We start from the raw sequence: 13,714 nt of genomic DNA, 5'->3' as shown, positions 1-13,714 counted from the left end.
TCCAACGACAACCCGCAAAAATCCTCCCGCGTCTGTTCGCGGATAAGGAGGACCAGTTCGCGGACATGGATGTGGGAGGACGCCATCCAAGCAAAGCCGCATACATTCGACCTTTCGGGTTTTTTCCTAGTCCGCATGATCAAGTAGCCTCATGCAAAGGATACATACGTTCAAATAGCCGCATGCAACAAAAGTTCAAATATTACATCTCAATATTGTTGTCCCCTTTCACCGCTCACCCATGCTCAATCAGATTTTTCCTCGACTGCTCGTGAGTTGATCGATGCCGAATTTGTTGATGCATTTGAATAAACTCCTCAAATGTGGCTGGATTCTGGTCTGGAAGTTGGATAGGATCACTCATGTTCTCCAACTTCCAGAGTTGTTGCAGCATCGTCACGCTCATCCTCGACGATCATGTTATGCATGATCACATAACATGTCATCACCTCCCACAAGGTCTCCGGGTTCCATTGTTTTGCAGGTCCACAGACAACTGCAAATCAGGCCTGCATAACTCCAAATGCTTTCTCGGCATCCTTTCTAGTGAGCCTTTTTTATGGCCAACTGGGTTTGAGATGGTGCTGATAAAGATAGCCCATGGAGGCTAGATACCATCAATCAGATAGTAGCCCATATTGTACTCATGTCCATTGACAATATAGTGGCAAGGAGGAGCTTCTCCTTTAATCAGCCTCCCAAACAACGACAATCGTTGCAGCACATTGATGTCATTATGAGACCCGGGCATGCCAAAGGAAGCGTGCCAAATCCAAAGATCCTATGATGCAACTGCTTCAAGAATGATGGTGGGCTTGTTAACATGACCATGATATTGCCCTTGTAAAACCTTCGGGCAGTTCTTCCATTTCCAATGCATGCAGTCAAGAGATCAAAGCAAACATGGCCACCCTCTTACTTCTGAGATTGCCAGGAGCCTGTCCGTGTCTGCCACAGTTGGTTCTCTCAGGTGCCGAGGTCCGGACACCTCGACCACGGCAGTTGCAAACCTGACCATGGCATCTCCGCATGTGCTCTCAGACATCCGTAGGTACTCATCCCACGAATTAGCGCTTGTACCATATGCAAGCATCCGGAGTGCGGCCATGCACTTCTGGTAATCAGAGAAGCCAATCGTTCCCATGGCATCCTTCTTCAGGATGAAGTAGTCATCGTAGGACCGGACGCCATGATACAAACGATCGAAGACAGTCTTGCGCATCCGAAAACACCGGCGAAAATGGTCAGCGAATAGTGCATTAGGGGCAAAGTAGTCGACCATCAGTGTCAAATGCCTGCGCGCGTTGTTGTTGTTGAGCACTGAATGACCCTTGATCCAGCCCTTGAAATTGAGAACATGCTCCTCCGCATGCTCCACGTCTTCAAGGATCGCCTGCATCATCATCGTCGCATCGGAGTACTCCTCCTCGTTCGACGAGCCGTCGGACGATTCAACATACTACTCGTATATGTACTCAAGAAGGGACAACTGTAAAGCTCCGGCGATTCATCGAACAGTTGCTGGGCATGATAGAGGATGGTACCTGGCGGGACGGTCGGAGGATAGGGGGTTGAACCGAGAAAGGGCCCTGCTAGATCGCCGAAGGTGATGGAGATGCAGATTTCCGGCATGAGTGTGGCGTGGTGGCCGGGGTGGTGGAGCGGCGGCGACGCAAGAGAGAAAGAAAGGAAGGAGAGAAAAAGGGAGGATGGAGTCGCGGGGTTGTGGAAGGGTTTTGGATGGGCCTAGTGTGTCCGATTCGTACGTTTCACGTGTCCAGACTTCCGCAAAACTCCCTCAGTTTTGTCTTCATTTTTGCGGGAGGAATCACCTCCGGACCGCCTTGCGGACCGGTACAGACCCGCTTTGGATGGCTTCAGCGATCCGAACGATTGCGGAAGATTTACGGTCCATCTTGAAGATGCCAACGAAATAAGTTGGTCAGTGGGCGACAAAAAACCCTCCAGAGGTCATTTAGTAAAAATAATACTGTACCATGTTGAGCTGTTGTTGGCACTTGGCAGTGAGCCTTGCACGTAGTAGTACATCCGGTTGAATGTTTGGATCCAGGTCCAAGCACCGGTGGCCGCTGCTCCGTCAGATCAGGTGGGTGACAAACGTACCGGAGCACCGAGCCGAGACATGACACATGACAGGCGGACGGCATGCATGCATGCACGAAGCACGGCGCGGACCGATCCCGTCCGTCCGTGCCAGCCGGCGCCGGTGCCGCCGCCGTACGCGCGTGCTCCGGTAACTTGTGAACGCGAGGAGTTCATCCATCCATCCATCCATTGATTGATCGATGAATCATTGCGTTGCAGCTAGGAGTAGTATTGTTGCAGTCATGGCGCCGACGGGCAGCTTTACTTACTCATCGACCAATCAATGGATTGCGCTGCATGGCGACGACGGTCTCGACCGACCCGGCTAGCCGGAGGCCCATGGCACATGCCGCTATGATCGATCTGAACTGGACCCCCACCACTAACGCAAGTGCAGTGCAGATGGATCCATCGCCGGCCGGGCGGGGCCGCCGCGCACCACGACCGGTCTCCTCCCCGACTCACTTCCATCCTTTCCCTCAGTTCCCTCCCTCTCTCCGGCGACGTCGCCATCCGCCGCACCAGGGTACGGTGAGGTGGTTTGGAAGAAGCCCGTGCGTGCTAGACTCGTGCAAGTGCAAGTGGTTCCTGTCACGCGCGGCCTGGAAAGGAGCAACGCGTGCCTCGTACTTTGCTCAAACCCCAGCGGAAGCGTACGCACCAGAACTCAACTTTTCAGTTTCCACTTTCTCAGCACCACAGACAAACAAACAAGCCGGCAACGGAACACGACGCGTACGCTGTCTTCAACATAACCTCATCATCATCATCATCACAACCACCATCAGTACTTTCTCACGCACTAGAAAAAGTATAGAAGAACTCGCCGGATCACTGCTACCTCGCATGTGGAGTATTTACATCCCAGATTCAAGGTACTACTTGTCCTCACGCAAGAGATTCAGGCGTACTCCGTCAGATTCAAGCTTAATTTTCGAACAAAAATACCTAATTAAGCGTCGTCATCCAAAAACAGCAGGATTAATACGGCTCGTCCGAGCTCATCAATGGCGGTGTGGTGGTGGTGGTGTATGTTCCATGATGATGGTGATGATGATTCTCCCGAGGAGGACAGACGGACACGGACGTTAATGCGAGGAGGATGGCGGCGGCGGTGGTGCGGCGGCCTCCTTCTTGGCCACCTTGCCCTGCTTCTTGGCGGCGGCGTGGGCGGCGGCGGCGGTGGACGCGGACGACGGGGAGAAGAGCCGGTCGATGCCGAACACGGACACGGACTTGCGGCAGACGGGCACGTTCAGCACCGGCGTCACGCGCACGTGCGCCGAGTAGGACCGCTCCATGCCGCTGCCGCCGGACCCGGACCGGTGGCGCCGCCCGCCCGCCAGGCTGCTCGGGCTGCTGGAGCTGCGGCCCAGCCCGTTGAACACCACCTTGCCGGCCGCGTTCAGGCGCGGGCTGTCGGCGGCCACGGCGGAGGGGGGAGGCGGAGGAGGCGGGGGCGGCGCCGTGAGCCGGATCTTGGGCGGGAGCTGGTGCTGCGACGTGCTGACGGGAGGCGCCGCGGTCGGCGATGGAGTTGGGGCCGATGCGGGTGCCGGCGCGGGCTCGTTGGGGTCGCGGAGGAGCGGGAGGCTCAGCGACGGCTCCTGCTCGGGCGGCTTCGGCCCGCGGCGGAGGAGGCGGCGGAGCGGCTGCTTGGTCTCCGTGGACGACGAGGAGGAGGAAGACGAGGACGCCTGCTGCTTCCGCATCCGGAGCAGGTCCCTCCACCTCCTGGCCGGGACCTTGGGCTCCTCCGCCGCCTGCTCCGCCTCCACCGCCGCATCCTTCGTCTCCTCCTCCGGCCTCGGCGTCTCGGGCTGCTGCTGCTGCTGCGCTGTCGCCGCCGGGGCCAGCGGAGGCCGCGTGGCCACCGCCACCTCTGCCGAACAACCACTCGAAGACGGGAGGCGGAGCGGCACGAGCTTGCCCCCGGAGAAGAGCTCGTCGGCGGGGAGCATGGTGGACACGGGGGAGCAGCCGGCGAGCAGGAACTCGAAGTCGTTGCTGGCCTTGCCCGTTCCCGCACCCCCCGCGGCGGCGCACCCGGCGGCGTCCTCGAGGCTGAAGGAGACGCGCGGGCCGAGCCACTGCATGGCGGCGGACGGCGGGGGCGGGGGCGGGGGCGGCGGCGGCGGCGGGGCCGGGGGGCGCGACGCCGCGGCGGAGGCCATGGATCGGGTCGAGGCGCGGGACGCGGTGCCCCGTTCGCTCCTCGAGGCGGCGGCCGGCGCGCGTGCGTCGGGATGGGAGCCGCGGGCGAGTTGTCTTCTCTTCTTGTTGGTTGGGCTTGGCGGAGGAAGGGCGCGGAAGGGAACAAAATAGAGGAGTTGAGGAGGGTGGCAGAGTAGAGTATGGCAGTGGTAGCTGTGCGTGCGTGAGGCGTGTCTTGGGAAAGGCGATGTGGCGCAGTCGCCGTCTTGATTAGAGTTGTTTTCGTTGGGGGCCGTGCGGTGGACTTGTGGTTGGGTGTGCCATATGAATGTGTGGACTTGTTTGCTTGCTGGTTGATCAATCGTCAAATTTTCTTTCTGAATGCTGGTAGGAGGGCTACCGCCAAATTCATTGATCAGCAGGGGAGGGTGCATCAAGTGAGTGCGCTGCAAAATGGCAAAGCACCCGAAGAAATGGATGCAAAAACGGGGAAAAAAGGATTGCGGCAACCACTCAGCCAGCGTCAAAGGGGATCCCCGCTCCGGCCATGTTCCACATACGTATTTCACCATGAACATGCCATCATCCAGCGCCGCATGCTGAAAAATGCGTCTGTTGCGTTCGTCCCAAATTTCCTAGCATTATTAAGAAAGTTTTGATTGTCTGCATGAGGTTCAATCAGGCCCACACGAAAAGGAAACAGACTGTTTGGTTGGCTGTATACACTGTTGGACCTGTATAGCACGGAACTTAAAGTATCACTAGGTCTGCTTCGCTGAAAACGCTCAGATCGACAGTTTCTTGCGAGCTGGCCGAGGCGAGCGCAAGCGAGCGGGCTCTTGCACAGGTGGAGACGGGAGGGATGCGAGGTGATTACTTGAGGTCTTCTTCAACCTCCTCTAGTAAGCTTCTCTTCAATCTCCTCTTCTCCTTGTCCCTCTGATCTACATAACGGTGCTTCGATTCGAGGTAATCTCTACACGAAAAAGATGCACCTTGATGCTACGGTTCCATTCAGGCAATCGGTTTGTAGTTTCTCGGCTGGAAGTTCTTTATTTCGTGTTTCCGTTTGGAGCTATTCTGGACAAATTTTGTCAAATTCGTCGCGCACGATCGATTGTTTGAAATTTTCTTTAACCAGCAGCCTAATCTCGCAGTTTCACACAAAATTCGTGTTGTAAGTTTTTGGTTTCGACGATCGTAGCTTCATCTCTCCTTGAACAGCAGTCTAGTGCACTCACGCCACCATGTCGAGCTCCTCTGTCCTCTGCTCAGAGCCCTCCTATTCGTCCCTCTCGACGCCGACGCCCTTCCCCTTGATCTCCTTGCCCGCGTCCTAGTACACTAGAGTCGTTTCCGGCGTCGCTCATCTCGGCCTACTCTCTGTCGTCCTCCTACCGCACTGACGCTGCAATGGCGCGCACACTGCTTTCTTGTGTCCTCTGCCTCCGTACACACTGCACTTCGCCGCGCCACCAACGGGATCAATCATCTCAGCCATGTTCCACATACGTATTTCACCGTGAACATGCCATCATCCAACGCCGTATGCTGGAAAATGTGTCTGTTACGTTCATCCCAAATTTCCCAGGACATTAAGGGCGTTTTGGTTGCGTGCATGAGGCTCAGCCAGGCCCGCACGGAAAGGAAATAGGCTGTTTGGTTGGTTGTATATACTGTTCGGCATGTATAGCACAGAACTTAAAGCACCTCTAGATCTGCCTCACTTAAAACGTTCAGATCAATAGTTTCTTGCGAGCCAGGCCGAGGCGAGCGCAAGCGAGCGGACTCTTGCACAAGTGGGGACGCGAGGGATGCGAGGTGATTACATGAGGTCTTCTTCAACCTCTAGTAAGCTTCTCTCGAATCTCCACTCTTTCTTGTCCCTCTGATCTACACAACTGTGCTTCGATTCGAGGTAAGCTCTACACGTAAAAGATGCACCTCGATGCTACGGTTCCATTCAGGTGATCGGTTTATAGTTTCGTCCTCCGGAAGTTTTTTATTTTGTGTTCCCGTTTGGGGCTATTCTGGATAAATTTTGTCAAATTTGTCGCGCACGACCGATCGTTTGAAATTTCCTTTGACCAGCAGCCTAATCTCGCAGTTTCGCACTAAATTCGTGTTGTAAGTTTTTGGTTTCGACGATCGTAGCTTTATCTCTCCTTGAACAGCAGTCTAGTGCACTCACGCTGCCATGTCGAGCTCCTATGTCCTCTGCTTAGAGCCCTCCTATTCGTCCCTCTCGACGCCGACGCGCTTCCCTTTGATCTCCTTGCCCACGTCCTACTACACTAAAGTCGTTTCCGGCGTCGCTCATCTCGGCCTACTCTCTGTCATCCTCTGATACGTCTCCAACGTATCTATAATTTTTGATTGTTCTATGCTATTATATTATCAACCTTAGATGTTTTATATGCATTTATATGCTGTTTTATATGATTTGGGGGACTAACCTATTAACCTAGAGCCCAGTGTCAGTTTCTGTTTTTTCCTTATTTTTGAGTATCGCAGAAAAGGAAAACCAAACCGAGTCCAATCGACCTGAAACTTCATGGAATTTATTTTTGGACCAGAAGAAGGACACGAAGTAAAAGAGTTGGGCCAGAAGAGTCCTGGGCTGCCCACGAGGGTGGGGGCTCGCCCACCCCCCTGGGCGCGCCTCCCTACCTCATGGACAGCCCGGAGACCCCCCTGCCTTGTTCCCAACTCCAACACCTTTTATATAACCCAAAACTTCCAGAAAGAAACCTAGATCGGGAGTTCCGCCGCCAGAAGTCTCTGTAGCCACCGAAAACCAATCTAGACCCGTTCCGGCACCCTATCGGAGGGGGGAATCCCTCTCCGGTGGCCATCTTCATCATCCCGGCGCTCTCCATAACGACATGGGGCTGAGGGTATGTACCAGTAGCTATGTGTTTGATCTCTTTCTCGTGTTCTTGAGGTGTTACGTGTTGGGGAACGTAGTAATTTCAAAAAAATCCCTACGCACATGCAAGATCATGGTGATGCATAGCAACGAGAGGGGAGAGTATTGTCCACGTACCCTCGTAGACCGTTAAGCGGAAGCATTATAACAACGCGGTTGATGTAGTCGTACGTCTTCACGATCGACCGATCCTCAGCATCGAACGTACGGCACCTTCGCATTCAGCACACGTTCAGCTCGATGACGTCCCGCGAACTCATGATCTAGTAGAGCTCGGGGAGGAGTTTCGTCAGCACGACGGCGTGGTGATGATGTTGATGAAGCTACCGTCGTAGGGCTTCGCCTAAGCACCGCTACGATATAACCGAGGTGGATTATGGTGGAGGGGGGCACCGCGGTCGGCGATGGAGTTGGGGCCGATGCGGGTGCCGGCACGGGCTCGTTGGGGTCGCGGAGGAGCGGGAGGCTCAGCGACGGCTCCTGCAAGGGCTATCACCAAATTCATTGATCAGCAGGGGAGGCTGCATCAAGTGTTCAAGTGAGTGCGCTGGAAAATGGCAAAGCACCCAAAGAAATGGATGCAAAAACGGGGAAAAAGGATTGCGGCGACTACTCAGACTAGCCACAATGGGTAGTTACATAGAGTAATAACATGAGCATGTTAGTACTACTACTCTATGTTACTACCTCTATAGTGGGGAGTAATATATGTGTGGTAACATGCAACACCTCATTTATTAGGCTATAGACTCATCTTGCCTTGATATGTGTGAGCTTACTCATACGAGTATAAGACTACCCACATAGATGGTAACATCACACTTATCTAGACAAAATAACATGCCCATGTTAGTACTACTACTCTATGTTACTACCTCTATAGTGGGGTGTAACATATGTGTGATAACATGCAACACTTTATTTATTAGGCTATAGACTCATCTTGTCTTGATATGTGTGAGCTTACTCATACGAGTAAGACTATCCACAATGGGAGTAACATAGATGGTAACATCACACTTATCTAGAAAAAATAAATGATGCGGCATGTAATTAATGAAGAAAGAGAGGCATGTGGTAACATAGCTAGTTACTGTAACATCACACATATCAAGAAAAGATGAGTCTACAACATAATAAATGAAGTGATGCATGGCACAACACATATGTTACTACCCACTCTGGAGGTAATAACATATGCATGTTACTCCCCACTGTAACTGGCTATGTTATCACATGTCTTTTTTTTCATTTATCGCTTGCCAGATCATTTATTTTATCTAGATATGTGTGATATTACTACCTATATTGCTTCCATTGTGGGTAGTCTCAGCCAGGGTCAAAGGGGATCCTCGCTCGCCAAAGGCGGCTGTCCAAAGGAAGAAGCGGCATTTAGCTAGCGCCCAGCCCGACCAAATTAGCTTGTATCCTTCCAGATTTGTGGCGCTTGCAAACTGTAGATGGTAAGCCAAGCTCGCCGAGTAGATGCCTGAGGCGTTAAATCGCCAAGAGATGGTGTCTGATCGTCCCACAGTGAGAGTAATGGCGTTTTATGTGGGAGGCGAGCAGGGTGAGTTCCTCAATCATCATGGGTGACAAGCCAAGTATCATCGTGCAACGCGTCATGCACAGACCTGTTTTTTCCTAACGGAGATCTTGAACAGGCTCGGGGCGATGATGTTCGGACAAAGCCCACGCAGCCATCGGGCGTGCCAAAATGTAGCAAGGCGTCCATCTCCAACGGTGATCGAAGTTTCCATGGAGAACGAGGCCCGGTCCGTATCGTCACAAAGTAGCAGCATTCCCACCCACGGCCTCGGCAGCTGCTACCTCTTGAGCTTGCATTGGCTGTTTCTTTGAAGAGGAAATGGTGATGCAGCAAAGTAGAATAAGTATTTTCTTCAGTTTTGAGAACCAAGGTATCAATCCAGTAGGAGATAACGCACAAGCCACCGAATATCTGCACAAACAAACACCAACTTGCACCCAACGCGATAAAGGGGTTGTCAATCCCCTCACGGTTATTTGCAAAGTGGGATTTGATATAGATGAATAAACGATATAGTAATATTTTTGGTATTTTTGGTTTATGGAACGGAAGGTAAAAGATTGCAAAGAAAATAAATAATGTTAGGGAACGTAGTAAAGAGTGTTAGCAATCATAGAAGATTATATGATGGTTGAGTATGTGGACTTGCCTAAAGGCTCCGACACGTGTCTCTTCCTGAAAAGATGATGAATTTTAGTTGCAAAGTTGACTGGGAATATAGTTTGTTGGTTTCTAATAGAGTTTTTGCTTTATACTTCGATAGTGTGATGAACTATTACTTATTCATGAGAAGTGTATGATAAAAGTTCTATGATAAAATTCCTATGTTTAATTTTGTTGCTGTTATAATAATCAACATGATGCTTATATGTCCGTATTTTGTTTTTATCGACACCTCTCTCTCAAAGCATGTGGACATGTTTTTCGATTTCGGTTTTCGCTTGAGGACACGCGAGGTCTAAGCTTGGGGGAGTTGATACGCCCAAGTGAGCTGTTATTTATAATGTTTTTATCCATAATAATGCCTTTTGGAGTAATTCTAATGCCTTTTTCTCTCATAATTTGCAAGGTACACACCAAGGGGAAGAATTCTGGCAGCTGGGAATCTGGACCTAAAAACGCTGCATCAGGCTACCTATTCCGCACAACTTCAAATGAGCTGAAACTTCACGAGGATTTTTTATGGAATATATAAGAATTATTGGAGCCAATACCTACCAGAGGGGGGCCACCAGGTGGGCACATCTCACTTGGGCGCGCCACGCCCCCCTGGCGTGCCCTGGGGGGTTGTGGCCTCCTCGGCCCACCTCTGGTGCCCATCTTTTGGTATATAAGTCATTTTGACCTAGAAAAATAGTAGGAGGACTTTCGGGACGAAGCGCTGCTGCCTCGAGGCGGAACTTGGGCGTGGGCATTTTTGCACTCCGGCGGAGCGATCCGCTGGGGGAACTTCCCTCCCAGAGGGGGAAATCATCGTCATCATCACCACCAACAACTCTCCCATCTTGGGGAGATCAATCTCCATCAACATCTTCAATAGCACCATCCTCTCAAACCCTAGTTTATCTCTTGTGTTCAATCTTGTTACCGGAACTATAGATTGGTACTTGTGGGTGACTAGTAGTGTTGATTACATCTTGTAGTTGATTACTATATGGTTTACTTGGTGGAATATTATATGTTCAGATCCAATATGCTATTTAATACCCCTCCGATATTGAGCATGATTATTATTTATGAGTAGTTGCCTTTGTTCTTGAGCTCACGGGAGAAATCATCTTGCAAGTAATCATGTGAATTTGTAAGACTTGTTCCATAAGTTGATCCCGATGGATCCTTTGTGTATCCAAAGTCTGACCTTTGCTTGACGACCATATCAATGATATCTCAAAGCATGTCTGTGGTACTCCGATCTTCGATAAGAACATTTAAAGCACCATACTAAAATTTCTTTATCAATTATCCAAGCACAGTTGTATGGGTAATGTTATGAAATTCCTCTCCCCTTACCTAAATGGTTTTCTACTTTCTATCATGTCAGGGATATCATGCTCTGCTTGTCCTTGTAGAGGATATACCCCTGAAATATATGTATCAACACATTTTCCTTTCCATTGTTCTGTTTAATATGATGATCACATTTTCCTTTTCATTATTTTGTTTAACCTTTCTTGTGATATATATGACCTAATCACTAATATTCTTCTGCTTATGTAAACACCTTGGTGTACAACCATGTCAGTAAGACCCTGTTGCTATTGTTGATAATATTCCGGTAACCGCCGATGGACGAGAACTTTGCCTATTGGTCCACCTCGTCTTAATGAGCAGGGAAATGGTTCTCTTTGTCCCTCGCCCTTGGTACCGATGTTATTGCCGACATAGCTGACCATCTATTCTCCGACATGCCTTGCTATCATGTTTGTGCAAGATGACATCGCCCTTCCTACTTTTTAACCCACATGGTGGGCCCATAACCCACAAGTCCACATGATCGAAACCTGACTCTCCTGTACACCCCTGTTTACCATAGTTATTCCTCGTGTTTGACCGGGTCATCTTCCTAGAGATGATCTATTCTGGTATCAGACACAATACTTATTGGCGTTGCGCTAAACCCCTTTTCAGTCCCTGTTACAGGCATCGAATAATTGCCTATGCGCTTGAAACTTCTATTTTGCACCTTCTTACTTTGCTCTCGATATTTTCTTAAGTTTCAATTTGAGAGTTACTTTCCACCACCTTTCCCGATGTTATTGAGCAAATAGTCAACCTTGCAGAGGTCCGTTCTCTTAGAATACCCACCCTTTATTCTTTCGTAAGTATGATGGAGTTCCTGAAGAAAGGATGTGTACTACATCATCATGACCTGAAGCAGACAAATGAAGACATCGACGTAATGGATCAACCTCTCCGAGAAGAGCAATCAAGACCGAGAAGATTCGTTAGAATTCCGTAACCAGATCTTTCCTCCTTACTCCACCTCTTAAAATCTCGGGACGAGATTTCTTGTAGTGCAGGAGATTTGTAACACCCGGAGAGTCATGCTACATTAACTCCACACTAATGATGCCATGCCATCATAATTATTTTTTGCTAATCTTCACTTTCTTACAAACCAAACTCAAGTCCAAATTCTAATGCCAAGTGAAATAAATTTTTTATAAATCAGGAAATTAAAAATGTTCATGAGGTTCAAAATTTTCACTACATGATTGTCTTGCATTAACAAATTTTTTTGGAGATGTTCATAATGCCCCTAGACTTTATAACAGTGGACGAACCATTAAGTAATTGACCTTTTCAATTTTTAAAAATAGTTAAACAATCCAAATATAAATTGAAACTGTTTGGGCAACCCCCAAGTATTGCATTGTAATTATGTGCAAATGTACATGCTCAAAAAAATTCATTTGAGAGTTGAAACTAATTAAAAACAGAAGCTAATACTTGAAAATAGAAAATAAAAGAGAAAAGCCCTACTCTATTGTGCACTTAGGCCTACTGCCAACAGTGCTGGCCCAACCCACCGCCACCGTCGTCTCCTTCCCGTGTTCACCAAGGGTGCGCTGGAGGCAGCGCATGCGTCCGTGCCGCGGATGGCCACACGGTGGCCATCCACCGCATCCCCGATGCGTATTAGGTCACCCTCGACACCCCCGGAACCCTAACCCCATCATTTTCTTCCTCCTCGAGCCGCTCCACTCGATTCGCTCGATCCCGAACGCCATCGCCACCACTGTCTCATCACTGTCGTGGACAACGTCCTCCTTGCCGACCAGGAGGACGCCAAAAGGAGCGTCGTCATCGCCTTCGTCGGCTACACCACTGGATTGGGGCGGAGGAGCTGCAGCAATGGCGCCCACACCCGTTTCCCCTCATCGGAATCTGCCTCAGCCATGGCCTCGAACCACCGTCGACCGACCCCCACCGACCCCTCGACCTTACCAGCGACCCCTCTATGAGCCCTACTCCCCTTCCCCTCTCTCTCCCATGTGAATCCGTCGCCGTAGCCGCCCTAGAATCCTTCCGAGGCCGCGCTCGCGGTCGCCGTCCCCTGCTCCCCTGACCGCGCCGCCTGCGCGAGCACTTGCCCCACCCGCACACCTCCATGCTCGGTCGCCCCACGCTCGGTTCCCGCAGGCACGCCATGGCCGCGAGCACGTCGCGACCCCGCCCCTGCGCTTGCCAACATGCGCTCGCAGCTGCCTGCACAGCCACTTCCGCATGAGCACACCCTCTGCTCCTTCTCGCTGCTATTGCGCCATGCTCGCCCCGCCGTGCTGCCCTGCGCGGCCACGGCCGCGCGCTGCTCTGCCTGCTGCTGCTTGCGGCACTACCATCGCCGCTGCATCGCCGTCTCGCCGCTGCGCCATAACCGCCCGCGTCCTCGCCGTCCCGGCATTGAGCGCCAGCAGCCACGCCCCAACCACCCCCTCGTCGCCAGCTTCGTCCCCCCGCTCACTCCCGATCGCGGCTGCGCTGGCCAGTCGGCCTCGTCGCGCCCTGGCCTCGGCCAGTGGCTGCGTGCGGGCTATGGCCGCCGGCCACTACCGCTGGGCCTGGTCCAATAATTTGGGGGCTAATCCCCATTAACTTAACCCCCACCTAATTAGTCTTTGGTCCAATGACAAGTGGACCCTGCTGCCTAAAAGAACAATTAAAATCATCTAAAAAAAGCAAAGAGAATGACACACGGGACCCACTACACTATTCACCCTTTGACCAGTCAGATGTTGAATTGGTCAACTCAGTCAACATGCCCCACATGTCAGCCTCTGTAGACCCTGCTGTGTACACTTCACTGTGTGCACATAGCATTTGTCTATTAATTTTGAATTAATAATAATTCTAGAATTTCGAAATATCTATTAAAACTTTGAAAAATAATATAAAATGTGGTGACTAAAGTCGACTCGGCTTGTAGAGTACCCGCAAGTGATTCCGATGTGGGGGCTGAAGGGGCAGGTGGTTCC

The 13,714-nt window shown here is 51.0% G+C and overlaps 1 protein-coding gene across 1 annotated transcript; it reads right to left on the bottom strand.

Moving 5' to 3' along the window:
* Positions 1-2,830: 2,830 nt before the first annotated feature.
* Positions 2,831-4,576, bottom strand: LOC123102236 (atherin). The gene has a single exon (XM_044523530.1). The coding sequence runs from the start codon at positions 4,278-4,280 to the stop codon at positions 3,195-3,197; it is 1,086 nt and encodes a 361-aa protein (XP_044379465.1). The 5' UTR covers positions 4,281-4,576; the 3' UTR covers positions 2,831-3,194.
* Between the last annotated feature and the right edge of the window lie 9,138 nt (positions 4,577-13,714).

Source organism: Triticum aestivum, chromosome 5A (assembly GCF_018294505.1).
Source record: "Triticum aestivum cultivar Chinese Spring chromosome 5A, IWGSC CS RefSeq v2.1, whole genome shotgun sequence".
Classification (NCBI taxonomy): Eukaryota; Viridiplantae; Streptophyta; class Magnoliopsida; order Poales; family Poaceae; genus Triticum; species Triticum aestivum.
The sequence above is the reverse complement of the archived record's forward strand: the minus strand, read 5'-3'. Positions and strand labels throughout refer to the sequence as shown.

What these genes read in the sequence shown, in the direction of transcription:
- LOC123102236 (XM_044523530.1), bottom strand. Translation starts at nt 4,280, where the DNA reads ATGGCCTCCGCCGCGGCGTCGCGCCCCCCGGCCCCGCCGCCGCCGCCG.